Source organism: Squalius cephalus (assembly GCF_949319135.1).
Source record: "Squalius cephalus genome assembly, chromosome: 17".
In the NCBI taxonomy this organism is placed as follows: domain Eukaryota; kingdom Metazoa; phylum Chordata; class Actinopteri; order Cypriniformes; family Leuciscidae; genus Squalius; species Squalius cephalus.
In genome coordinates this window covers 17,854,920-17,881,469 of record NC_137138.1, presented here as the reverse complement: position 1 = coordinate 17,881,469, position 26,550 = coordinate 17,854,920, and the positions used below count along the sequence as shown (strand labels likewise).

Below are 26,550 nucleotides of genomic sequence, written 5' to 3'. Positions count from 1 at the left end.
AAGTGTTACAAGGAGCACTAATAAAAGTCTAATAAAAGCTGACTTTGAGTAATGACTGACCTAGTGGTGACACGAGCTCTGTGATTGGCTGAGCCATCGGCAGTGTCAATCCAGGATGCTCCACGCAGGACGTACATGGTCTGAGCACCAGGAAAATTTGACGAGGTCCACTCCCAGACATTACCCAGCATGTCATATAGTCCTGGCAAAAGGTGGGATATTATTCTCAAAATTCAGAACAATAGTTAGAGAATTACAATACAGTTCAAAAGTAGGAATTTTTTTTTTTTTTTTTAAGAAATTTATACTTTTTTCTGCCAGGATGCATTAAACTGATCAAAAGTGACAATAAAGACATTTATAATGATATAAAAGATTTCTATTTCAAATAAATGCTGTTCTTCTGAACTTTTTATTCATCAAAGAATCCTGAAAAAAATCTAATAAATGTATCACAGTTTCCACAAACATTTTAAGCAGCATAACTGTTGGTGAGATTTAAAAATATGTACCAACCCCAAACCTTTAAACATTTTTTCCTAGGTAGCTTGTTAATGATAATATGTGACGCACCAGAAAGTGTAAAAGCTCATGTGCCATGTGTCGTAGCCTACCATAGTTATTCTGTGGAGGATAGGCAGTTACAGGAGCTACACCATGATAGCCGTCTTCTCTGGTGTCCCCATCCGGAAACAGGCCCTTTTGTAAAAAGAGTTTGCAATTTACCAACAGGCTAAGGACTTCAGAACTTACAAAATATACACTTCTCCTTTAGGAAATGGACAAGAAAATCCCTCAACTGACCTGCCAGAGGTTAGTCCGGTTCATCAAAAACTTGTTGCCCCATGGGTATGTCCTGCCTGAAATACACATGTGCTGGCTATGAAGGTTGCGGTACATAAAATGATGCATGACAAGAATAAGAATAAGAATAAGACAGCAGGCACAAGGCTTTTTTGGCTTGCCTTCTAGACCCCCACGCGCAGCCATTTCCCACTCTTCCTCAGTTGGCAGCCTTTTCTTCTTCCACTGACAGTAGGCTTGGGCATCATTCCAGCTGACCTGCACCACAGGGGATTCCAGTCTGCCCTTGATACCAGAGCCTGGTCCTGCTGGCTGCACACATTAAAACCAGAGACCTCAGACATTCATAAAGTCTAAATTAATTCATTAATAAACAATAAATACATTTTTAAATCATGTAATACATTTATCTTTATAAAATGTGACATTGAGGAAAATGTCTGTGAAGATATTATCAAACTACGCTTGAATATCTCAAAGAAATGCAATTTAATATCGTACATAGAACTTACAGTATATGTCTGCAAATAAAATATAGCTGAATAAATACTACTTTTACTATATCATCTCCCCAATGTCTTAAATGCAACAACAGTATCGGAACATTCTTTCATTGTCTCTGGGAATCCCCTTTGGTTGCTTATTTTTGGAATGGTGTTTGTGATAAACTATCTAATATCTATAATATGTAACAGAAGGTTACAGCCTCCCCAATCATGTGCTTGCTGGGTGTACTGCCCTCCTCCCTTTTGGAATACTCAGATGTCTTTAAAACCTTACTGATGTTAGGGAGGAAATGAATTAAGAATAAATGGGTTGGTACTGAACCAGAACTTATTAAGGACTGGATAATCCTGATTAAAGAAACTATACTTCTGGAAAAGATTGGATATATGTTTATATTGTTATAAGTCTACTATGTGTCCTGAAATGCTCACATGATGATATTGTAATTGTTTTTTCTTTTATTTTCACTCATTCACTTATTTTTTATTTTTTAACATTGTATATTGTTAATGCTCCATTTATTCATTACCATTTATGCTGATTGATTATTTTGAAAAACTCAAAAAAAAAGTTCATTTCTTTATCCTTTTTTACATTTTTATTTACAAATGAATAAATTATTATTTGTATTTATCAATCAATCAATAACAATGAAAAAAAAAAATATATTAATCCATACAGGTCGACCACTAATTGAAGTTGTTTATAATTTTTTTAATTAATCAAAGTATTTCAAAAGTCTTGTGAATTACATGCATATAGAATGTTAACTGTCACCTGTCTCCAGAACACTTTCTCGACTGGTAACCACCAAGGCGCAGACTAGGAAAGAGGAATGGGGTCATTTTAAGAGAATAGAGGGTAAAAGAGAAAATATAGTACAAAAGACAGTGTTTAGGAAATGGAAAGGAAATTCCCATTTAAACACTTTGAAAAATGTTCCACTCCTGCTGTGGGTTCATACCTCAATTTTCTGAGTAACCTTACTTTTCAGTTCATCTGAGACAAAATCCTGGAACACAAAACTCCAACCAAACGTTTCAGCCTCTGTTTTATATTTATGCAATCTGACGAATTCCCTGGAATAAACGGAAGTGATTATAGCAGGCCAGTAAATAGACACACAAGCAGAGTATATTTGGTCATAATATGGTGCTTTCCTAAAAAAGGCTGCTCACTAGGTTTTGAGCCAATATCTTCAATGACAAGTACCTGAAGTCAGAGTTAGTGACAGGATATTTGTCCATCTGAAACGGCTGGAGAGTCACAGCTCGTGTCGGTGATTCCCCATCTCTCCCATCAGCGGCACTGGTTCCCATCATCATTGTTCCGCCAGGAATAAACACCATCTCATCGTCTGCTAAAACAATTCAATCTTAAACAAGTGTCTACTTACAGCAGATGCTCGGTCCACTCGATTTTCACTGAAATATCACAGATGAATGTTTCAACTATAAGAACCTTTATGTCACAATATATTTTAACTGTTTTCTTTTTTTGTTAAATGAAAGTCACAGCAAAACCATATTGGAAACTTTTCACCATGTTTTTTTATTTATTTTGCTACTTAAATGTCTTTTATGTATTGATTTTGTTTTATTGTACACTTATTAAATTATTATTACCTACTTTACTATTTCAGTAGATATTGTAAAAATGTATGTGTGTGTGTGTGTGTACATATATATTATGAAGTATGAACATAAATTACACCCCTCATTTGTGTTGTTGTCATTACAACCAACAGTTTTTTTATTTCTTCTAAAGTTTGTACTTTTTAATCAAAATGACAGTCAGTGCAGAGCTGGAGATGAAATGTGAGACATGATGCGTGAAAATAAAAAATATATATGACAGAATACCTTTATTGAGCTTGAGCATCAAGTTGTAATTTTGTGTCATTGGATACATAAAATGTCAGCAATTAAAACTACTTATTTTTTATGACAGTGATGGGTAATACCACGTCACAGATTTAACGTAGTAACAATAAATTATGTTAGTATAAAGTTTGTAAGCAGAGTAATAAAAAAGCTGATTTTGGGGCTTCCTCCTACCTGCTGCACTGGACATAGTGCACAATAATACGAGATATAAGGTCTCCAAAAAGATCATCATGATAAATAAAGGCACGTGATGGGCAGATTCAGTCCAGGGTCTGATTTATCAAACTAAAAACACAATAAGCACACTAGAGTTCTTCTTAAATCATGAATAATGTGGTCAACAACGACACTGAGGTTCAGTCATTCGGTTTCACTCTGCTGACTGTCACTGAATCTCGTTGAAAAGTGTTTATCGCCACCTATTGGTTTGGAGAAAGACGTGTCGAGTCGCACTGTATTTCCCTCTCCATTGTTATCACTGATTTCAGTTTTTGTCACAGTCTTGTCACACTTATTGCTCAGCTATTATTAATATAAGTAACCTTCTTTTCACTCTAATAATCAACAAAGTAGGCCTACTATAGTATCATTAGTATGAGGGTCACAGAAATGGAGATGCAAATTCTCATGCTTGAAATACTCATTTCTCCTCACCTATGGACAATTTAAGTAAAAAGTGTCAGCTTAAACTTGACATCCTAAGCAGATATTGATATATCTGATAATCATAATATCTTAAAATTAGGTGTTTTGTGAGTAAATGTTGATTCATGACCATATGCTTCAGGCTGGCTGAATGTTTTGTCTGAGCTTGACTTGAATGCAGTCTTGTGTTACCTCATAGCAATGCTGTGAAATTGTCTGACCCAATTGTCAAGAATCATTGTGAAAAGCAACATTGTTGTGAGCACAGGACATGCTTTAGCCACAGCAGTTTGAAGAGCGCATGAATGAGGCATTCGACTGCTGGACTCCGTGAGACAGTGACCGTGAGAGATGTTCATGATGGGACTACCCTGGCTGCTAGTTTTGGAGCTTGTCCTTTACGCTGGTTCTTTCATCTGTGGGGTGATAGCTGCCGCCTGGATGACACTCACTCAGGTAACACCAATTTATCATCTAAATGAATGTCTGATCATTGCTAAGTTGTGGACAATGAAAGTATAAAATGATTAAGAAAACTAAAGGTCTGTGGGGAAATGTGATTTACTATAAGTTGGTGTCCTGGAGTTCAGAGTTTTAAGTATTAAAATGATCATGGCTAAAGTTTTGCATGCATATTTATTTGTATGCTTTTGTTATACACCATTCAGTCCGATGTTAAAATGTACTGTAACATAATGCATGATCATTGAGCATGTTGGAATGTTTATTGAAGTGGCCACTATTTTCTTGCTATTTTGGGAAGATGAATACATTTTTAAATAAATGCCAATAGGCTGCATCTATTAGTATCCATAATTATTTTGAAATATATGTCAATTATATGTGCAATAAAATATATAATATTCAATGTTGATGATCCCAGGTCAGACTCTCTGAGCTATCACCATGTAATCAGCCACCTCTCGCACCCTATTATGGCTTATTAGAGTCATATGATAAGGGACAAAAGCTGTTATCACAGCACTTTCCTTATAAATGTGTGGCACAGAGATACAAATCTTGTACATAGTTTGTGAAAGAGACTCCTTGATGTCGCTTGCTACTGTGTTTCCTTATATTTAGCATGTGCAAATGTGGATGATTTTTATTGTTTGTCTTTATAGGGCCACTTTGATGGACGGTGCATCCTCTATGGAAGTGTTCATTATAACACATCTGGCCAGGCTCTGACCATGGAAGGCTCCAGTTCTCCTTCTCTCTGCTATTTTGTGTCAGCCATCGCCGTGTGCATGGCTATTTACTGCTTTTCCCTTATTCTTTACTGGATCTATGTCAGCTGTGTGGATGAGGATGTGAGAAGGTGAATTCTGCTGACCTTCAGATTTTTCCTATTTCTTTTAGATGTTTGTTTCACATTCCACTTTCTTTTATTCATGCAGGTAGGATTCAACAGTCAAATTAACATTGTTGTTTTTACCTTCTTGTGTCTGGAAATGTTTGCACGCATACGCAGGGGGACTGTTTCTCTCAACGTGTCTCTGGGAGTCTGTGGCCTACTTCTGTTTTTTCTCTTGGTGTCAGGATGTATTCTCAAGATTGGTCGGGACAGCCTGTGTTTCTCTGTCCTTCACAATGTTCCTTCCATTACCAGGTGATTTCAACTTTCTTCTTTCCACATTACTCTGTGTGTGTGACTTTTGTTACACCTTTTAAGAACCATATACTCCACAGTGCTTCATAGTTCTCACCTGATATGGTTGCTATATAGCCCCTAAAGGGACACAATGATGGAAAAATTATATTTCGATGTGCACTGGTGGAAATATGTTTTTGTTTTAGTTGTGAAGATGCACAGAATAAGACATGGGCTCATCCATACACTGGAAATCAGTTCTACGCAGGACTGTACAGTACTGAGGTTAGTACTTTGGTTATTTTTCATAAGGTTATCACCCTCATGGTGGTTGCTATGTTGAGAGCACATGACTTGTCAAAAAGAGCTTCAATTCTGTCAAGGTTCTTGAGTAGAAAGTAGTAACGTCAGTCAGGGGATGATTTTGGTTGGAAATGAAATTCGGATTGACGTCAGAACCCGTATGGAGGTAGATTTGTGTCTTTATTATTCAATCAAAAAAAAGGTTGCTTCAATCAAAAAATATATTTTCAATCAAAAAAACCCGTTTCAATCAAAGAAAAAAAGTGTTTGAATGCAAAAATATATTTGAGACTCAAAAAAATGCATTTGAACACTATTTTTTTTTGCTTGAAAATGTTTTTTTTGATAGAAGTGAAGGTTTTTTTGTTTGAAGCAACTTTTTTGATTGAAGTATTGTTGTTTTGTGTTTGGGCCATATTATGGGTAGGACATTTGTGTCTTTATAATTCAATCAAAAAAGAAGTTGCTTCAAACAAACAAAACATATTTTCAATAAAAAAATCACTTCAATCAAAAAATAAACCTTTTCAATCATAGAAAAAATGTTTTTGAATGCAAAAAAATATTTGAGATTCAAAAAATTGCACTTGAACACTTTTTTTTTGATTGAAAATGTTTTCTTTGATTGAAGTAATCTTTTTTGTGTTTGGACCATGTTATGGGTAGGACATTTGTGTCTTAATTATTCAATCCCAAAAAAGTTGCTTCAATCAAAAAAAAAACATTTTCAATCAAAAAAAAATAATTTCAATCAAAGAAAAAACTGTTTAAATGCAAAAAAAAAAAAAATCATTTGAAGTGTTTTTTTTTTATTGAACTTTCTTTTTTTTTGAATGAAGTGAAAAAAGTTTTGAAGTCGTTTTTTTTTTAAATCATTTTGACACAAACGTACCGCAGTGGGGGCGGGTGCTTCCCCATTGGTCAGACATGCTTGAGTGACAAGTGTCTACACCAACGACGTCTTTCTGACAAGCAAGTCATGGTCGCCACTCGCCAGCGAGCCAGGAAGCAGTGGTGGAGTTGTTGGTAAGTAGATAAAACCGTATTAAAATGATTGGTGTCACGTTATTAGCCTACTCTGTTTGATATTTCGATTAAACATACAGCTTGCTAACTTAGCTCACGTTGACTAATTTGTGTGATGGTGTTAGATATCTGACGCCTCATATTGTCAGGCAGGCTAGCAGGGTGCGCTAACGGCTAATTGAATTGTTTATTTCACTTAAGTAACGTTACAGAGGCTTGCTATGTGCTTGTGCTATATTGTGTTATAATACGTAACGTCATTAGTGGTCAAACAACAGTCCACAGGCCAACTGTTGCCCACAGCGCTGCCTGTTTAGCAGCAACAGGTCATGCAGAGCCTGAGTCTATCTTCTCACACAGCCCACAGGATTACAGCTATTTGACCGTCCCGCTCTCTCTCTCGCTCACGGGTAGTGGTCTCCCCACCATCACAGTCAAATGCTCGCAGACACAGAGGCAGATGCTGTTATTTTGAGAGCGGGGCTTACATATGCCGTCCCGTACGGAAAATAATGTTGCATACCACCGGTAACATGAATATATATATTTTTATATATATATATATATATAAATATAGCATTAATGCCATTATGCTTAACGGTTACACTAACAAGCCATCAAAATTGATGGCTTGTATAATAAAAGTAACCATACGACACTATTGAGCAGTTATAATTGAGAGTGCAGCAATACCTGTATCGATATCAATACTGCTTATCAATACTTCAAATAATTTGATGCAAAAAATAAAGTATCACATAAAGAAATTAATGTGTCATGCCTACAGAGCACAGCACCTAGAGACACCAAAACTTAGGCCAAGCCAGGACCAGAGTCCTACATTATCAATCAGCATTGCAATAAAATAGAAAAATACAACTTCAGACAACTTTCACTCACACACCTTCTAATAAAACATCTTACATAAACATGTCAATAAATCAACACTGAATAAGGCAAGACTTGTAATGGGTTGACAGGACAATACTATATGATATTAGAAATATAAATAAATGAATACTAATTAAACAAACCATCTTGTCTTCTTTTCCAAAGATTTTCATTAAACTAAGAGCTTTTGTGTCTCAACTGAATGCCAAATTTACCAGAAGGATCATTATTGGCACAATACTTTAAGCTAGTAACTACTTGTACACTATGTCAGACAATAAGCATCACTTCATTGAACTGCCAGTTTTCCATGTGGAGTTGTGCAGGACATTAGGCTACTTATAAATAATGCCTGACACAGCTAGTTTGCGCACCGAGCAACGGAATATATATTCATGTTACCGGTGGTATGCAACATTATTTTCCGTACGGGACGGCATATGTAAGCCCCGCTCTCAAAATAACAGCATCTGCCTCTGTGTCTGCGAGCATTTGACTGTGATGGTGGGGAGACCACTACCCGTGAGCGAGAGAGAGAGCGGGACGGTCAAATAGCTGTAATCCTGTGGGCTGTGTGAGAAGATAGACTCAGGCTCTGCATGACCTGTTGCTGCTAAACAGGCAGCGCTGTGGGCAACAGTTGGCCTGTGGACTGTTGTTTGACCACTAATGACGTTACGTATTATAACACAATATAGCACAAGCACATAGCAAGCCTCTGTAACGTTACTTAAGTGAAATAAACAATTCAATTAGCCGTTAGCGCACCCTGCTAGCCTGCCTGACAATATGAGGCGTCAGATATCTAACACCATCACACAAATTAGTCAACGTGAGCTAAGTTAGCAAGCTGTATGTTTAATCGAAATATCAAACAGAGTAGGCTAATAACGTGACACCAATCATTTTAATACGGTTTTATCTACTTACCAACAACTCCACCACTGCTTCCTGGCTCGCTGGCGAGTGGCGACCATGACTTGCTTGTCAGAAAGACGTCGTTGGTGTAGACACTTGTCACTCAAGCATGTCTGACCAATGGGGAAGCACCCGCCCCCACTGCGGTACGTTTGTGTCAAAATGATTTAAAAAAAAAACGACTTCAAAACTTTTTTCACTTCATTCAAAAAAAAAGAAAGTTCAATAAAAAAAAAACACTTCAAATGATTTTTTTTTTTTTTGCATTTAAACAGTTTTTTCTTTGATTGAAATTATTTTTTTTTGATTGAAAATGTTTTTTTTTTGATTGAAGCAACTTTTTTGGGATTGAATAATTAAGACACAAATGTCCTACCCATAACATGGTCCAAACACAAAAAAGATTACTTCAATCAAAGAAAACATTTTCAATCAAAAAAAAAGTGTTCAAGTGCAATTTTTTGAATCTCAAATATTTTTTTGCATTCAAAAACATTTTTTCTATGATTGAAAAGGTTTATTTTTTGATTGAAGTGATTTTTTTATTGAAAATATGTTTTGTTTGTTTGAAGCAACTTCTTTTTTGATTGAATTATAAAGACACAAATGTCCTACCCATAATATGGCCCAAACACAAAACAACAATACTTCAATCAAAAAAGTTGCTTCAAACAAAAAAACCTTCACTTCTATCAAAAAAAACATTTTCAAGCAAAAAAAAATAGTGTTCAAATGCATTTTTTTGAGTCTCAAATATATTTTTGCATTCAAACACTTTTTTTCTTTGATTGAAACGGGTTTTTTTGATTGAAAATATATTTTTTGATTGAAGCAACCTTTTTTTTGATTGAATAATAAAGACACAAATCTACCTCCATAAACCCGACTGATGTTGGTTTCTGACGTCAACCCGATTTTCATTTTCAACCACAATACAACGTCTGTCCAAAGTTGGAGATTAATGTCAATCTGGCGTTGGATTCTGACACCAACCTGATTTTCATTTTCAACGTTGGGTTTGGTCTTCTAAATGCGAATTTTGTCATTGTTTTGGAGCACACTAGCTTATAGATAACAGTAAGGCTAACATATTCATGCTAAAAGCCCAAAAACTTTAAATAGGGCACTATTTGAGGGAACAGCCATTTGGGTTTCCGAATTTCCGAAACCATTGTGGACGTTATTGAGTGCACTTATTCAATCTCACATTCAATCCCACTACTGGAACTGTGTTCTAGAAATAAATTTGATATTGATATGAGGGTAGGCAAGATTCAGAGGCAAGGTACTGTAAGTATTACATACAACAATGCAACAATAATAAAACAATGCATTGACATTTACTTTTTACTTTTGATACGTACTTTTAAAAACAAGTACTCATACTTTTACTTAAGTAAAAATCGGTCTTTACAACTTTTACTTGTAACGGAGTAATATTTGACTAGTAGTATCTGTACTTTCACTCAAGCAAGGAAGTTGTGTACTTTTTCCACCTCTGATCTTGTTAACCCCGATTATCGAACACTTTCAGTTGCAAAATAATTTAATTATTGGTGACAAATACACCTGTGAATAGGGTGTTTCTGCATTGGCCTCTGTAAGCGAAAAAATGAAGAGACCACTGCAAAAGTAGCAGTTTCTCAGGATTTACTATTTAAAGTGTTGTTTGGGTAAAATTAACATTTTGTTTTATTTTATAAGCTACTGACGACATTTCTTCCAAATTTCAAGTATTTGTAGAAAATGACAACTGGTCAAAATAACAAAAATGAAGTTTTCAGACCTTGAATAATGCAAAGAAAATAATATTCCAAAAGTTAATATTTTTAAACAACACAATACCAATGTTTTAACTTAAGATCAGAAATCTATATTTGGTGGAATAACCCTGATTTCCAATCACAGCTTTCATGCATCATGCTCTCTACCAGTCTTTCACATTGATGTTTGGTGACTTTTTGCCACTCCAGGTGCAAAAATTCAAGAAGCTCGCCTTTGTTTGATGGCTTTGTCAATCCGTCTTTGTGAAGGATGCGTGACTCAAGCCACGTACAAGGTTATCCTGAAAAAAAACTTGCTCTAACAATGTTTCCCAACTCTTAAGGATTGGTTTTCCTGGAGGACAATGCTGAAAACATGCATCTTTTTTGTTATTATGACCAGTTGTAATTTTCTGCAAATACATGCTCTAAATGACAATGTTTTTACTTGAAATTTGAAAGAAATGTCATTAGTTTATAGAATAAAACAAAAATGTTCATTTTACTCAAACACATACATTTAAATACTATATCTAGTGGAACTGCTAATTTTGCCATGGTCTCTTAATTTTTTCCAGAGCTGTACATGATGCTGCATCCACACCAATAGGTGTCACTGTACATGCTTAGTGAACCTTAGTGTTTCTTCATTCACACAAAATCAGCTTTTATTTGTATCACATACAGTAGAAATAAATCTCTTCTGTTTATTGAGCACCACCCCCTTCTGTGTCTCTCCTCCACAGAGGTCAATGTGGGTAAGCTTCTTCTTCTGGGTGTTGATAACGGCTGTGGTGGCCATACAGAGACGCCAGACCTCAAGGTTGAAGGTTTGGGGTAATGATGAGTGGAGCCGTGCTGAGACGGAGCCCTTCCTCCACCGCCCATCCCAACCAAGATAAATCACCAGAGACCATCATCACATGAGCTAATCATGAAGTATCATGCAGAGTTTGGTACATTCAGTTATGTGGGAGCACAAGCAGTAACAAAATACTTCATATTTTTGTGGCAACACTTGAATTTGTATTTAATTATTCACATAAATAGTACTTTGATGTGGTAGCTACAATAATAGACACAAAGTTTAAAGATATGTCCAGAGAGCCAATAGACAATAGTCTAAGAACATGTAATTGGACATGATGGATATAAGACAAGTCAATCAACCATTATTGCAAAATAAAGTAGCCTAATCAGAAATCCCATTGTTGCAAAATAATCAGGAAAGTAATCCTCAAAACGAACAAGGGGTCTCTTCTATACCCTAAAGGGATTTTATCCTGTTTACTACATGGATATTTAGCAAATAAATAAATAAATTAAATTAAATTTTAATTTGAGTTGAAATTATGTTGAAATTGAGTGCAGTGCTGAGTGCTATGAGAGATATAAAAGTAGCACGGCTATGTATGAAATCGCTTGCCTTGAACAGTCAATAATAATAATAATAATAATAATATATATATATATACATATATATATATATATATATACATACATACATATATATATATATATATATATATATATATATATATATATAATTATTATATACTTATTATTATATTATATACTTAACTTTGATGAAAGGTTTTGATCCACTTCAAATGTTGACTAGCCTAATATCTAGGCTATATAGAACTACTGTGTATATCATACAGTCATTCAACACTGACAGTACCATTCTGACAGGTAACATTTGACATCTTAAAATAAGAGCAAAATGTGAAGATGTGAAGGGGATCTGTATCCGTATTTATGGCAGTGTCTTGCAAAATTGAAAATTGTAATGAATGATTAATTTGTGCTCAGTGTAATAATACTGATTCTTTACAAATGTCTGCTGTGGGGTGTTTAGAAGATTAAAAGAAATGGTAGACATTTAAAGTCGAAGAGTGTCATTTCTGCCCCACCAGCATCACAAAATTGGAGAACTCGTGTCGTGACGATTTTCTAAGGTAGGCTATGCGAACACTCCCCCTATCAGCTAGTCTAGCAAACAATTCCACCTCAAACTCACACATCTGTCGAGCGATTGTTTTCGTCTCGGGATTATACTAGAAGAAAAACACTAGCCTATTTATTAGCCTACGTCATTTTAAATTACATTAAATTTGAATGGCTGGACAAGCTATTTTCCAGCCGTGTTTCAGAGCTGTTTGCTTAATTTGCGAGCCTGCCTCTCTTTGGCTTCAAACGCCACCTTAGTGTCCATCAGAGCTTCCAGCGCTTTGCTCATCTCAGCCATGTCCTGTTGAAGCGCCTCGCTTTGGCCCCGGATACTCTGGCTCTCCTCTCTCAGCTGCTCGGCTAGGGCGGCCATCTGCGCGCTCTCCTCCTGACACTGCGCGTGCAGCTCAACGGCCAATGAGAGCAAACCCTCCGCGTGCTCCTCCTTCGACATCCTGTTGTTCTTCACTTCACAGCTGCTTCACTCCACGCCAAGTCCAGTTGGATTGTGAAGTGAGAAAAAAAATGATCAAGCAATATTAATATTAACTATTTCAAATCCCTCTTTAATTATAACATTTATATATTTGTTGTGAGTGAATAACATTATTTTTGTGAATAGGCCATCATATTTGTGCCATGGCCGTTTGGGTAAACAAGTGAACACAAAACATACAGAAAAGGGTCAACAATATAATGAAGCTAGATTTAATGGAATAGTTCACCGAAAAATGTAATTCTGTCATTGTTTACTCGTCCTCAAGTTGTTGTTAACCAGACAGTTGACGGTATAATGACTTACATAGTATTTTGTTGTTTTTTCTCCTATGGAAGTCAATGGCCACTGTCAACTGTCTGGTTGCAACATTCTTTAAAATACCATATTTTGTGTTTAACAGAAGAAAGAAACTCGTACAGGTTTGGAACAACTTGAGGGTGAGTAAATTATTTAATTTTTTTGGGGAGAACTATCCCTTTAAGCTAAAGGTTGAACTCTTCTCAGGACAAAGATGGCCTATATTAGACGAACGCAGGTTGGGGCAAGTTGTCACATGTTTTAGATGTTAGAAATGTATACAGTATTACACAGCAAAAAAAGAGGCTTTGTCATTAATTATTTTGTGTTTTATAAATGTTTTACAGTTTAAAATAGTTTATTGATGGGTTCTGTTGTGACAACTTTGGTCACACAAAACAAAAGGTCAACATGTTCAATGAGCTGTTCAATATACACTTCTATATAGATTTGGAGACGTAGCCTATCTACACTGAAAAATAGGCCTACTCCTAAAGTAAAAAGTGTGGCAGATTAATAATACATGGATTTGGTTCTGACAATTATTAGACAGATTCAAATGCATGCTGTCCTAATGATCTATAAGTAAACAGGTATTTGAAAAGTTGGTTCTCATCACTGTCACTAGGACAACATGCTCTGTGTCTCTGTGACCTAAATCTCTGATGGCAGAACTAGTCTGAATCATCAGGCTCAAGGGAGGTAACAAGCTGCTTAGTGAAAAGCTTATCTGAGCGCCTGCACTGTTACTTGACTTCTCTTAAGAGTAAAAAAGAACATATTCAGCAATGAAATTAAACAAAAAAAAACGTATTTTTTATAGCTAGCAAAGGCAGTGGAATGGCATGGTAATTGGAAATGGATGCCTAACACTCAATTCCAGTGTGTAGCAATTCTTTTTTACTGAATCAAGCATTTATAAGGTCTGAATTAACTGAGTAATGTCATTCTCCTCAATTAAGGAAATGTTGGAATATTTGTTGTTTGACTTACCAGGTCTGGATTGTGTCCTTTAATATCCACCACACAGACACTCTCCTTTAGCTCTCTCTTACTTCCTCTATTATTTGTCAGCTGCATTGTGGGAAACTGCTGCTCTGTCCTTCAAACCCAGATTATGAACAGAGGGAGGGAGAGGATGGAAGGATGACATGCTAACAGTATAATTCCCGTATAACAGTATAATTCACTAATTCCCCAAGATTCCAGACATTTCATGCAATTAAGAAATACGTTTTCAATCAATTATCATGCTTTTCGGACCAATATTCGGTTTTAAAACGTTTTTTTTACTTTTCCTCATAGTAAAACTTCCAAGTCTCAATAGGGTTCGTTGCGAACACCACCACTAGGAGGAGCCATTGGACAAACACATGTGATTTAAGCCTGTAGTGTAGCACGTGGTCACTCACCACACATTAAGCATGACATTTGCTCACCCACAATGAAAATCCCAAGAGTTCCAAAACTCGTTGGAAAATGGTTGTGCATTTATGCAATGCTGAAGTCAAATAATATACATAACAATTTCACTGTATAAAACACTGTTAAGCATGTCTCCAATAAGAGTGTATGCGTTTGCCAAGTCTGAATTGATCCAACCCTAAAAACAACTCCGGTCATTAGCCTAGAGTTACTGAGACTAAATCCAGAATCACAGCATTATTAATTGATACCAAGGATCATTCAAAGTCAAATGAAGCATCTATGACTTTCAGGTTCTATCAAAACTATAAAACATCATAACACTATGAGTTATTATTGCATAAAATGTTTGTTGTGATGGTAAGGACATCACATGCGAATCAGTACAGGACAGTCTTTATTCTTTTAATATATTATCTTCTGTGTTGTTCGCAAGTTACTTTAATAACTGCAATAAGTTTATAAACAAGTCAAACAATAATTAATAATAATGATAATAATAAAGCAGTCAGTAAACACACTGTTAATGGTTTGACTTTATTAATAAGAGCATCATGGTCATGGCCACTGTAATCATTTCATTTCCTCATTGCTGAAAGATATGCTAGTGCTTGTTGAAGTATTAGCAGAAATTCTACAAACAATACAGGGATGCTCTTAGTGTGTGCTTTGGACTTTACCTTTTTTGTAATAATCTCCTCTCCGTGTGCAAGGCTGTTTATACATTCGTTCCTTAAGTGTTTCCAAGGACAGCTTATTTTAACTCGATCCCTGCACTGCTTGTAAAGTAGGTGACACTTTGTGCTTGTGCTACACATATATTTTTATGCTTGTTTGCTCTTCTATGTGCATATCAACAATGTGACTACATGGGGTGGAGGATTGTTGCACTACTTTGTATCTTGAGTAGTCTATTTTTATCTATTATCAGTTGTTGTTTTAAACTGAAACGAGCTTAATCCAATATTTTAAACATTCTAACAGTCTAGGGAGGAATGACAGAGTATTGGATAGATATACCAACAAGAATATTAAAGGACAATGGTTTTATAAACATACTAATGAAAATCTAAAAATGCAAAAAACTTTTTGTGAGGGTTAGTTTTAAGGGTAAGGAATAGAAAATATTACTAGCTTAGTATAAACCCAAAAGAAGTCAATGGAAGGTCCCCACCGTGATAGAAAAGCAAATGTGTGTATGCTGGGTAATAAAGAGGAATACATTGAATTGCTGTTACTGTCAGTTGGCTGCAGTAGACATGAGGCTGACATAAGAAACCTCTAAGGCAGAGATAAGTGAAGTCATAAGCACCGTGCTTCTACCAGGCAATTAAAAAGAACGAGATTAAAAGAAGTCATTAGCCAGGACAGTGGATTAAAGCACAGTGTCAAACAGTGAGGGATTACAATTCACCAGCCTACATTCACTCATTGATCTTTTACCATCCCTTTTTATTAGGTCTATTATTTTTATTTTTTAGAAACTTTTCCCCCTGAGAACCAGTTGGTTTTGCTTCTGTCAGATCTACCTTAGTTGTCCATCTGAATTTTGATTCTTCTTTCTTTCTAATGTATATTTAAAAACTTTAATAAATGCAGTTCACATCTCAGTCCCTTTTTACGTAAGCTATTGGTACGTTGAAGACGAATGGATTTACAATACTACACCAGCATGGGCTTTTGCACATTAATGCAGAGTCGCAAAAACTGCTTCGCAATGTTAAATGCAGGTTGCAGACGCCCAGCTTTTCATGTAAAGTACATTACTCCCATAGTCAAAAGGAGGACACACTGACCTTTTAGTTTGTTATGGACATGATATGCCAGAGATTTCAATAATAGGACATTAAGACCAATATAGGACACTGATGTTCCATGCCTATCAGTATTTTCTACTAGGTATGAACTACATATATATTTAGGGTCAGTCTGTATCAAGTCAATTGACATTGATATGACATGATGACCAATGTGTATTATTTTCATTTCAATCCCTACAACATTCTACACATTCATGAACAGTTGTTTTTCAGCGTTACACAGAGACACAAATCAAGTCTCTTTGGGTTCAACTTTTCTACCCTGGTTCTGGAAAAATTCCCATCTCTTCTTCGAATTTCTCGATCTCCCTGTCTCTTATCTGCACTTCAGATGTCAATCTGCCTCTACTTTTCAAAAGCCACTTCATACATTCTTTACACCATATCGGTTTTTTTAACCCGTGTCAATGCCATGCCCCCCATGACAGCTCTCTTCTCCGTGAATGATTAACACCGGAAAATACAGAGCGTCTTGGTAGGTTGGTGGCCTGTCTCTCTCATCCTCCCTGGTCTCTCCGTCCTCCCTCTCCTCCACTTGTTCCTGGCCTGTCTCCTCCATGTTGTCGTCTTCTAGCCCTTCATTCTCTAATACACCCCTCCTCTCCTCATCTGGCACTCTAAACCCAAGACCAAGGAAACCCCCACCGCCCTCTTCCAGCCGGCTGCTCATCCCACCTCCGAGGCTTCTCGAGTGAAACAGGCAGGGGTGGCGGCTTCTTGTGGTCTGTAACCGGCCGAGAGAGAAACCACTGCGACTAAGGGACAGCCTTCCGCCGGGCCTAATGGGGAATGAGTTTGTGCCCGCAGCCACGTTCCCTCTAACCCAGGAAGGAAGCGAGGAGCTGCTCGTTGAGGGCCGACACCTGGGACAGCTCTGAAGAAAGTAGCTAGAATTGCGGCGCATATGTGCTGCCATCGCGACCGATAACGGTGTGTTTGTATTCACATCCAAATCCATAAGCAAGGCCTCAGAGTAGCTAGGCACCATTTGCTGGTTACAGCGAATGTGCCATTCCAGTTCGGTCATATCCACCGTGTTGACCCGTGATATGATGCGCAGAGTGGGACCGCCGGTGCCATGCTCAAAGCCCGTACAGTAGTTCCCCGTCTCCGTATTATCATTGTCATTTGCATCCTCGTTCTCGCCGAAAAGTTTCTCGACGTGATAGTGGACGTACGCAGTGCGATACTCGGCAATCACGCGAAGAGGCCACGATAGCAGGAAAGCCGAGGCCAGCCAGTACAACCAGCGTCGGGTGTACCAAGGTGGGCGCAATGGGTTGGGGAATGCCAGCATATGTTCCCGAAAGTCAACGTTTTTAAGGTGCATACCCTCCCGTGCTTCCATGTAGTCGTCCAGACCCTCGTTGTCCCCGAAGAAGCGCGCTCGCTGTGTGAGGTAGGCGGTCTCAGCACGGGCGCTGGCGAAGCTGAAGCACTTTGTGAAGCGCAAGCGGGTGACGGGATGCTCCAAAAGGCCCTGCAGCTCCTTCGAAACGTCTTTGACCCCGAGGCGCGAGTAATCGAACTCTGAGCTCGCTGCATGTGTGTTGACACGTTCATGGTACACCTGCGTAGTAGTGTACGCGTCTCCGTTTCGGTAGCGCGTCACCTGTCTGGTACGTCGTACGTAATGGTAGCTGATGGCCTTCCACCAGATGCAGGGTGTAGCTTGTTGCAACCGCTGTATCCTGTCATACACCTCACTGATTTCCACCTTTGCAAGGTTAGCTGTTTTAGAGTAGCAGTGCCAGCACTCCACCAAGTAGACAATGTACAGCATGGCCAGAAAGGCTACGGGTATATAGATGTAGCCGTTGGAACACGGGCTGTCATGATAGAGTCGGGCTCGGTCTCCGTAAAAGTAGGCGGGGCCTTGGTCATCAGAAGCCATTACGGTGATGCGGTACAGGGAGCACCAGCCTAACGTGCCAAAGCATCCGTACATGAGCAAGGTGAGCAGCAGGCACTTCCAGTGGGACTCTCGGCACAGCGACCCACTCAGGGACTGCTTGAGGGGACGCTGCTATAGGCAGAAAGGGGGAGGCCCGGATGTGGATGAAAATATGGGAAGACCAGGGGACAGAGGGTTGTGCAGATGGATAGGAAATTGAATGGGGCAGGGTTCAATAAGAGACGAGTTGGAAGGTGTTGGACAGAATTGGAATGAAAAGATGCCAGAGACAAAAGAAAGCAGAGGGGAGCATGGAGGGGAGAGAACAGAAGGGACAGGGAAAGAAAAAAAGAAAATGTAAAAATTAGTTGACAGAAAAGCATATAACACCTCTGATACATTTTTGTTAATCTTATATGTATATTATAATGAGAACATTTGTATTATTTATTATTTATACAGTTATATATATATACTGTTATAATAATCACTGTTAATCTCATGAAGTCAAAGAAAAGGCAGTATTGTCCCATTTTTTTACGGACCCACTAGGACCCCTTTGTGGCCTCCTGGCTCTAGTTTGAACCCCTGTTTTAGATGATTCAGGGTACAGGTATATTTCATTTGTGTTACAACATGCACAACTGAGTGAAGCACAGTCTGTTATATCCACTCTGACATGCTGCAGAGAGAACTCAGTAATAGATCATTCTCCTGAGGGCTGAATACATTTCCTGGCTGCTCGTAACCCAAACCATGTCTCCTTTTAAAACGCTCTGTATGACTGTGGAGGGGAAGTCTAGAAGCTTTTAGACATCACTGAGTGCATCATCTCGACTAAATGCATATGGATCTCTACTGCCTAGCCAGAGCCCAGTGGTGGCTTGAGGTATTGTGGCCATATGGGCAAAGATGAACTGATTCCAAGTAGTAGGAGGTAGAAAAGAAAAAAAGCAACCCATACAGTTCCTCTGACACATAAACAAAGGTATTGCACAAAACGATATTTTATGGTTGGTCTGCAATATTTTATTTTTTCGTCCTCTCTTTGTCCTTCTATCCTGCTGTCTATTCTCTAACAACATCACTCTCTCTCACACACACACTTGCACATATAAATCAGCTAATAGTACGAGCAATGCCCTTGCTGTGAGGAACTGCAGCACTAAAAGCAGGCTGCAGCCCAAGCGTGGCATGGAGTCTGTGCTCCTCCTGGCAGGAGTTTAATTGTTCCTTTTACAAGGACGAGAGCAAACTGAGAGAGATAGAATTTGGGCCTACAGAGTGACTTACCATGTGCACAGGCTAATATCTACACATAGGGCTGGGCGATATGGAGCAAAAAATATATCTCGATATATTTTGCTATATCTCGATATACGATATATATCTCGATATCTTTACAGGAAAAAGAACCCCCCAAAAACTACTGCAAAAACAAATATGCCAAATACCACAAAGTCTTTTTTATTGAAGAGCAAAGAGGTAGGCAGTTCACATAGTGCTTCTGCAACATTTTTAAATAATATATTTTTTTTATTCTTTTTTTTTTAATAATTAAAACTAACATCATCAAGTATGATATTTTTTTACTTTGAACAATTCTGGAGCTATAATTGACTCTAGGAGCATATAAAACAAAACAGCTCCTTGGAAAAAATTTAATGTAATATTGTAGTAGTTATAAATAAAGGTTTATTTTAGTTCAGATTAACATTTGAGGCAATTGTATTCATAATGTCAAAATAAAACCGACGTAATGTTACTTGAAGGCATTATGCCTACTATTCCTGCCAAACCTCCATGGTTGCAGTAAGTGTTACTACAGTAAATCCATGGTGAATGTTGCTGATCTGTGGACACTATAGTTCATTCATGGCACAATGTTTCTCCTGGTTTCCACGTCAGCGCTGTTTGATCTGTTAATAACGGAGAAATGTTAATGTTTCTCACTAGATCTAGCAGCGATGTTATTACTTCTGTGGCGAATTCAAATGCTTTCTTTACTGGATCTTTGTGGTCGCGCCGGCGTCTCTTACATTATGAGCGTGCTTGCCACGAGCAACGCGCCTACATTTGGACATTTTTATAAATATAAACAATATATCGATATATACGATATGTCAAAATCGATATCGTGTTTAAAAATTATCTCGATATATTTTAAATATCGAGATATCGCCCACCCCTATCTACACATGTTTTTAATAATGATGACCTGAAGCAAAAAAAGCATGATAATATAGCATTTTATATATAGTAATATTCACATACATATATTTACATATTAATCTGTATGTATTCTCCAGGTTTTGTCTGTAGGTTTCATATATTTAGTAGATGCAGAGAGATGCAGTTGTGGGAGGGTGAGAAGCAAGTGTTGAATCCTGTTGGTACGACAAGAAAATGTGTCCTAGGAGATGTGAATGATATTCAGTGAGATTCAGTTCTGGAGGCTGTGATTGGGGAACTTGCATACAACAAAATGGCAGTGAGGTATAAATAGTGGATAAAGTTAGCCTGCTATTTCAGAGCCACTTTAATATGTTAAATTATTTAGATGCCCCAAGAATGTCTGAAGTCATATGAGCATGTGCATTTCAATGCTTTTTACATGAGAAGCATCAGTGCTGGGCAGAATCATAAAATCAAGCCCAAATGCGCGTGTTTTCCTGCACATGTGTATGAGTCAATGATTATTTGGCCTCTTGGGATAGGGGATAAGAGAGGAAAACAAGTGACTGTTTGTTTTCGTTCAGTTTACTTGCTTGTGGTGTGTAGAAACTAGGTTGGGGCCAAAGAACCAGTAAAATAAAATAAAATAAAATATTCATAAAAATAAAATAATAAAATAAAGTCAAATATTCATAAAAAATACAAATAAAATATACCAGAACTGAATGACGTTCCCATAAGTGAATTCATCTAGGCAGAATATCATAATAAAATACAGTTTCCTGCACTACTGTTCAAAGGTGACTGCAACATGCTACTGAAATTACAGATTACATTGCAAACAAACAGCATAACAAACAGTGTAATCAGTATAGTTCAATTGACAAATGACTCTTCTGAGTCGGTTCTATTCAGTAACTCAAAAACATTCAACGTAACCAACACACTCTAGTAACTATTTTATGTTTTGGTGAATTGGTGGCTGGTCTGTTTGAATTTTTATGATCTCAGTCATATGTTTTTATATGTTCTGCTTACACCCCCTGAAGGTTAGGTTTAGGGGTGGTCCTTTCATGCTTTGTTTTTTCTAAGGGTACGTTTCCGTGTAAACGTAGCCTAATACTGAGACGTTTTTCCTTTGAGTTTTCCACATACAGCTGACACTTTTGTCAAAACGATCCCTGTTCACATGGATGCGTGAAAAAAAAAACAAAAAAAAAAAAACAGCTGTATTCTGCCAGGCCATTAGATGGTGATGAAACACTATAGACTGAACATGTAATATGCATGTGCATGACCTCATCGTTTCCACAGATTCCTGTTTTTTGTTGTTTACATGGAGACCATTTTCAAAAACTTGCACTTTGAAACACGTTTTCAAAACTTTGGTTTTCAGGATTACAATTTCAGTTGTAAATGAACAGCCAAAACGCATAAAAAGTTTCACGTTTTTAGATGAAAATGTTGTCGTGTAAACAGCCCTAAAAATCGAATGTTTCTCTACTAAATGCATTGTACGAATTCATTTGAAATTGGCACCTCGTAAAATAGTTACATTTTCTCATGAGAACCAGTCCGTTTCGCGCATGATTGGCTCTAATGTCAGTTATTTTTGGTCAATCTAAAACTCATAGCACAACCAATCGTGTTCTCAAACGAATGACTCGGTTATTTTTAGTGAATCAAAAGCATACAGCGCCATCAGTGTAGTCTGATTCCTGAAAGAGTCGGCTCTTGTTCTGATAAACATGCAGCTTACGACTACTGTGAGACTTAAATCAATGAAGTTAATGACTGGTTGTTCACATGGTAACTTAATATAATATACAGTACTGTGCAAAAGTCTTAGGCATGTTAGTATTTTCACCAGAAAAAATGGTTAAGCCAAGTTTTTATATCTTTTGCTGTAGTGTGTCAGTTGGAAATATCAGTTTACATTTCCAAGCATTCCTTTTGCCATTAATTGTAATAATCCAGTGAGATTTTTGTATGCACAAGACCACAGCCGGTCTGCTCCACATGAAGATCTGATCTCCCCATCATTGAGTACATCTGTGATTACATGAAGAAACAACAGAAACTGAGACAGAGTAAATCCAGAAGAAACCTGCCTGCAAAGCTACAGTACTGTGAAAAGTTATTGGCACTTGTGTAAAAATGCTGCAAAGTGAGAAGGATGCTTTCAAAACAATGTCATAAATAGATTTTATTTATCAATTAACTTCAATTAACCAACTCAAATCAATATTTGGTGTGACCACCCCTTCCATTTAAAACAGCTTTTGTCCTAAGTACACTTGCACATAGTTTTTTAGGTAGCTTTGCAGTTTTGTCATTTTTTTCATGCAATCCCAGACAGACTCGATGATGGTGAGATCAGCTGTTGTCAAATTCCTTCTACATACAAAAATCTCACTGAATTATTACAATTAATGGCAAAATGAATGTTTTTGGAAATGTAAACTGAAATATCCTACTGACACACTAAAAATATATAAATAACTGGCTTAAATAAAACCATTTTTTGGGGTGAAAATACTAACGTGCCTAAGACTTCTGCACAGTACTATATAAATACTGAATATATACAGTACATATATGTGGCAAGCAGGACGTGGCCTGTGGCGTAATTGATAATGAGCATCACCTGCATGCTGCACCGGTCTCGTATCTCTCACGGAGCAGCTTCGGAAGCATAAAGGAGGAGCGACGACAGTAAAGGACGAGAGAGAACCAGGCCTGGATTTAACGCTATGTTTTGTTTATGTGTGTGCGGCAGTTGTCCATGAGAGGCTGCCGCATTTACTTTCGTTTTGTGTTTGTTTATTATTAAAGTTTGTGAAGCGTTCGCCGGTTCCCGCCTCTTTCTACCCACAAAATACCTTGTTACAAATATAACATACAGTATGTAATATGTTATATTATATTGTTTGTGTAATAGCCTATTGTTGTGTAGTTACGGCCAATTATGCAATTATGCATTTATGCTACCTCTAAAAACACTGTAAAGTCATTAAAGTTTGTTTTAACACTTTCTGCATAATTTGTTTTAAATAGATTTATTACTGAAATGATCTTATCATTTGGTAAAATGGAGACCTTTCATTTCTAATTGTGAGTGCAACATTTTGAGATGAAGGACATTGGGCACATTAAATATTCAGTAAGAACAAATGATATTGAGAGTGATATGCATCAAACGTTAGACGGCAGAGAAGACTAATCAGCGGATAACTAGTACACAACAGAGACTAGTTATGTGTTAGAGGGGTGTAGATAAACTAATGATGGTAAAGAGCAGAAGAGAATAGGATACATTCATAAATCAAAACAGGATGGTCTGAGTGGCCTTTTAAAGTCTTGATTGCCTTGTCAGCATATACATCTATTTCTGTCAGACCAGGCGAGCACTCATTACTTTCGAAGAGATGCGTTTATCCACAAAGCAGCACGAACGAAGCATCCAGACTCATATACTGTTCAAAGAACAGTTGAACGTCAGACATTGTCAATTGAGAAGAGCTGTCACTATACAGAAATAGCTGCAGCTAAAAGTACTGATACATTTGTAAGTGACAATGTAGCACAAACATTATGAAAACTCAATAATGATTACAAAAACGTCCCATCCCCCACTCTGTCTCTCGGCCTATTGATCGGTCTGTAACAGTATATGGGGGTAAACTCAGCAACTGAGGGTGTGAGTGAGAGAAAGAATTAAGGGAAAGCTTGTATTGTCACAAAGAATGCATTTAAAATAATTCAAGGTACTGTATGTGCTGCCAGAAAAGTGTGTGTGTTAATTATTGGATTTTCTTTAATGAACTAAACACTGGATGAATAAACGTCCAGAAAATAAGGAATGCGCCCACTGAGACCTGACCTCCGGTTATCTAAGATAAATGCTGCAAGTCAGGTGGGAAAAGTCAAAGTGAGAAAGCAGAGCGAGTCAGAAAAAAAGGTTCAATTGAGGAAATCTGAGAGCAAAGAATGTCTAAACTCTTATAAATATTCAATAGGGTTCATTATAGAAGGGTTCTTTACTCAATTTTAAAGAACCCTTATTGCCAACAAGGTTCTATATAAGGAGAAAAGTCTCATATTATTCGATAATACTTTCATGTTTAAAGGGTTATTTTAATTTTTTCTAGTTATCATGTTTACAAGCTGCTTACTTCATGATCCCATGAAGGGAATCCCTAAAAGTTTCTATAAGAAGCCTTTAAGGCATTTTCTTCTAAAAGTAAGGTTGTAATGAAAATATCTAAGGTAAAGTGTGTATTTTTTTATGTTCAAATATTTTCTCCTATCCAACTTAATATGCTGAGACAACATGGTTTCTCTGAAAGTGTCGTTTTTTTATCAGAACAATCTTCTTACAGTTACTACATGCAGAAAGCTGTAGGAGCACATTTGGCCAATCCTCCCTGTATTAGATGCATAATATCATTCATTATATCGCAGATCTGGCAAAATAGAGAGACAGGGAAATAACTGACGTGCATTCTCATCAACTATAGCTCACGGCATATAGACAGGCCCTTTCCCTTAATAAACCAACAATTCTAGATGAAATAGTCAAATGTCCAATAGCTAAAGTAAATACTCAAAAATTAACTGACATCAATAACACCTTTTTTTGAGGCACTGAGCAAGGAAGTGTCCAGGCAGGGGATGATTTTACATATGGAAATACTTCAAAAGTATATTTCTGGCACCAATTCTCTCCACTTTTAGCATATAGGCTAAGACGACAATAACATTTTTAAATATGAAGTAAAAAAAAAAGTGCTTAAACACACTAATGTTAGCATTAAACAAACAGAATCATTGTTCATTGATAGTGGAGAGGATGCTCAGCAGTGACATCATCACGCATGCAGCCACAACAGAAATGCAACTGTCTTGGTTTTTAATTCGATTTTTATTGTATTTGTATTAATATATACATAATTATTATATATTATTATTTATTTTTTTTATCTTATGCACAAGTAATTTTAAGTTATCTAGGAGCCAATTTTATTAGATTCTGTCATGTATTTAGTGTGAAGTCTGTAACAAAATATTTTAGCATTCTGACATCAGTTAAATGGATAGCAATCACTTTCACTATAGGCTAATCTTTGATTCATTTCTTTTCATTCTTGCACATTGTTGCCTATACAGGCAAGATAACTAAAAACAATATTTTTTTTCTCATTTTGTTTTTGATCGTATTAATGATTATGAATTAACGTTACATGCAAAAATATATATATTTAATAATGCGTGCAACTGAATGTTAAGAACAGTGAACCTATGAAATACAAAATGTACAATATATAACTCTACAAAATAATATTTCACTTTCTACATATTCATACGACAATTGCACTACAACGAGAAGAAACTGTGGTTTTATTTACCAACATTTTCACGCCTTACCTCCTCCCTTCCGCCCCCATTCAATGTGGGCGCTTCTCCCGTCACCGTCACCCCTTGCATTTTTCACTAACATGTATTTCCACGGCACACACGGTCCAGGATGCGGTCCACCGTCAGGACCTCTCCTTAACCTCCTTCACCCCATCAGCGGCGAGTGCCACCACGTTTCTATGGTGGCGATGTCCACACTACACACGAGCATCCCCCCCCCCCCAAAGATGCGTCCTTTCCTTTTCCTGTCTTACTTTTTAAGGTTATTATCACATCCCCTAATCTCAATAGCGGTTCTTCTGGATTCTAGTCCGGTCAAGGATCAGGAATATCGGGTAACTGTTGCGCTTGTTTTCCCCTCAGCAATTGTGTGACATAAGCGTCGCAAGCTCGACACGGAGCGATGGCTGGATAACAGCGCGTGCTTCATATTCGCGGCTCGCGCTGCTCAGCCGTCTTTGTCGAAGATCACGGTCGACACGGTGTGTCGTAATCAGTGGCGGCGAGATTAATCTTTTATTATATTCTCTACGTTTTAATGAAAGAAAATCCGCAATGTTGAAATGACAGAATCCTCAGACTGTCCTCTCCCCGAGCATCTCGTATTTTCCACCTCAGCCTCCTTTCACCTAAACGGTCTCCTTGCGGACTTCACTCTGACGTCATCCTTAAACGCGCCTTCAAATCCTAATAATTGGGCAGTTCGGACCAACCCGCTGACAGCGCGTGCAC

At 37.4% G+C, this 26,550-nt stretch overlaps 3 protein-coding genes across 5 annotated transcripts in view; 1 reads left to right on the top strand and 2 right to left on the bottom strand.

Moving 5' to 3' along the window:
- The window catches only part of sumf2 (sulfatase modifying factor 2), a 144,136-nt gene that overhangs the window by 537 nt on the left and 117,049 nt on the right, over positions 1–26,550 (bottom strand). Inside the window, exons 1-8 of one of the 3 annotated variants that reach the window (XM_079847388.1) lie at positions 3,369–3,594; positions 2,524–2,668; positions 2,276–2,390; positions 2,089–2,133; positions 966–1,116; positions 805–860; positions 615–699; positions 61–202 (exon numbers count right to left, since the gene is read on the bottom strand). In XM_079847388.1, coding sequence (XP_079703514.1) covers positions 61–202; positions 615–699; positions 805–860; positions 966–1,116; positions 2,089–2,133; positions 2,276–2,390; positions 2,524–2,668; positions 3,369–3,429 — 800 coding nt within the window. In that variant the 5' untranslated portion in view covers positions 3,430–3,594. Of the gene's footprint in view, positions 1–60; positions 203–614; positions 700–804; positions 861–965; positions 1,117–2,088; positions 2,134–2,275; positions 2,391–2,523; positions 2,672–3,368; positions 3,595–26,550 lie in introns of those variants that run through there. The other 2 variants (XM_079847387.1, XM_079847389.1) reach the window with 2 other exon arrangements.
- On the top strand, positions 4,121–11,644 carry tmem179bb (transmembrane protein 179Bb). The gene is made up of 5 exons (XM_079847394.1): positions 4,121–4,298; positions 4,967–5,163; positions 5,317–5,454; positions 5,643–5,721; positions 11,084–11,644. The coding sequence occupies exons 1-5, from the start codon at positions 4,194–4,196 to the stop codon at positions 11,237–11,239; spliced, it is 675 nt and encodes a 224-aa protein (XP_079703520.1). The 5' UTR covers positions 4,121–4,193; the 3' UTR covers positions 11,240–11,644.
- On the bottom strand, positions 15,030–26,476 carry tmem151a (transmembrane protein 151A). The gene is made up of 2 exons (XM_079846810.1): positions 25,828–26,476; positions 15,030–18,357 (listed from the first exon to the last, which is right to left on the bottom strand). The coding sequence occupies exons 1-2, from the start codon at positions 25,885–25,887 to the stop codon at positions 16,726–16,728; spliced, it is 1,692 nt and encodes a 563-aa protein (XP_079702936.1). The 5' UTR covers positions 25,888–26,476; the 3' UTR covers positions 15,030–16,725.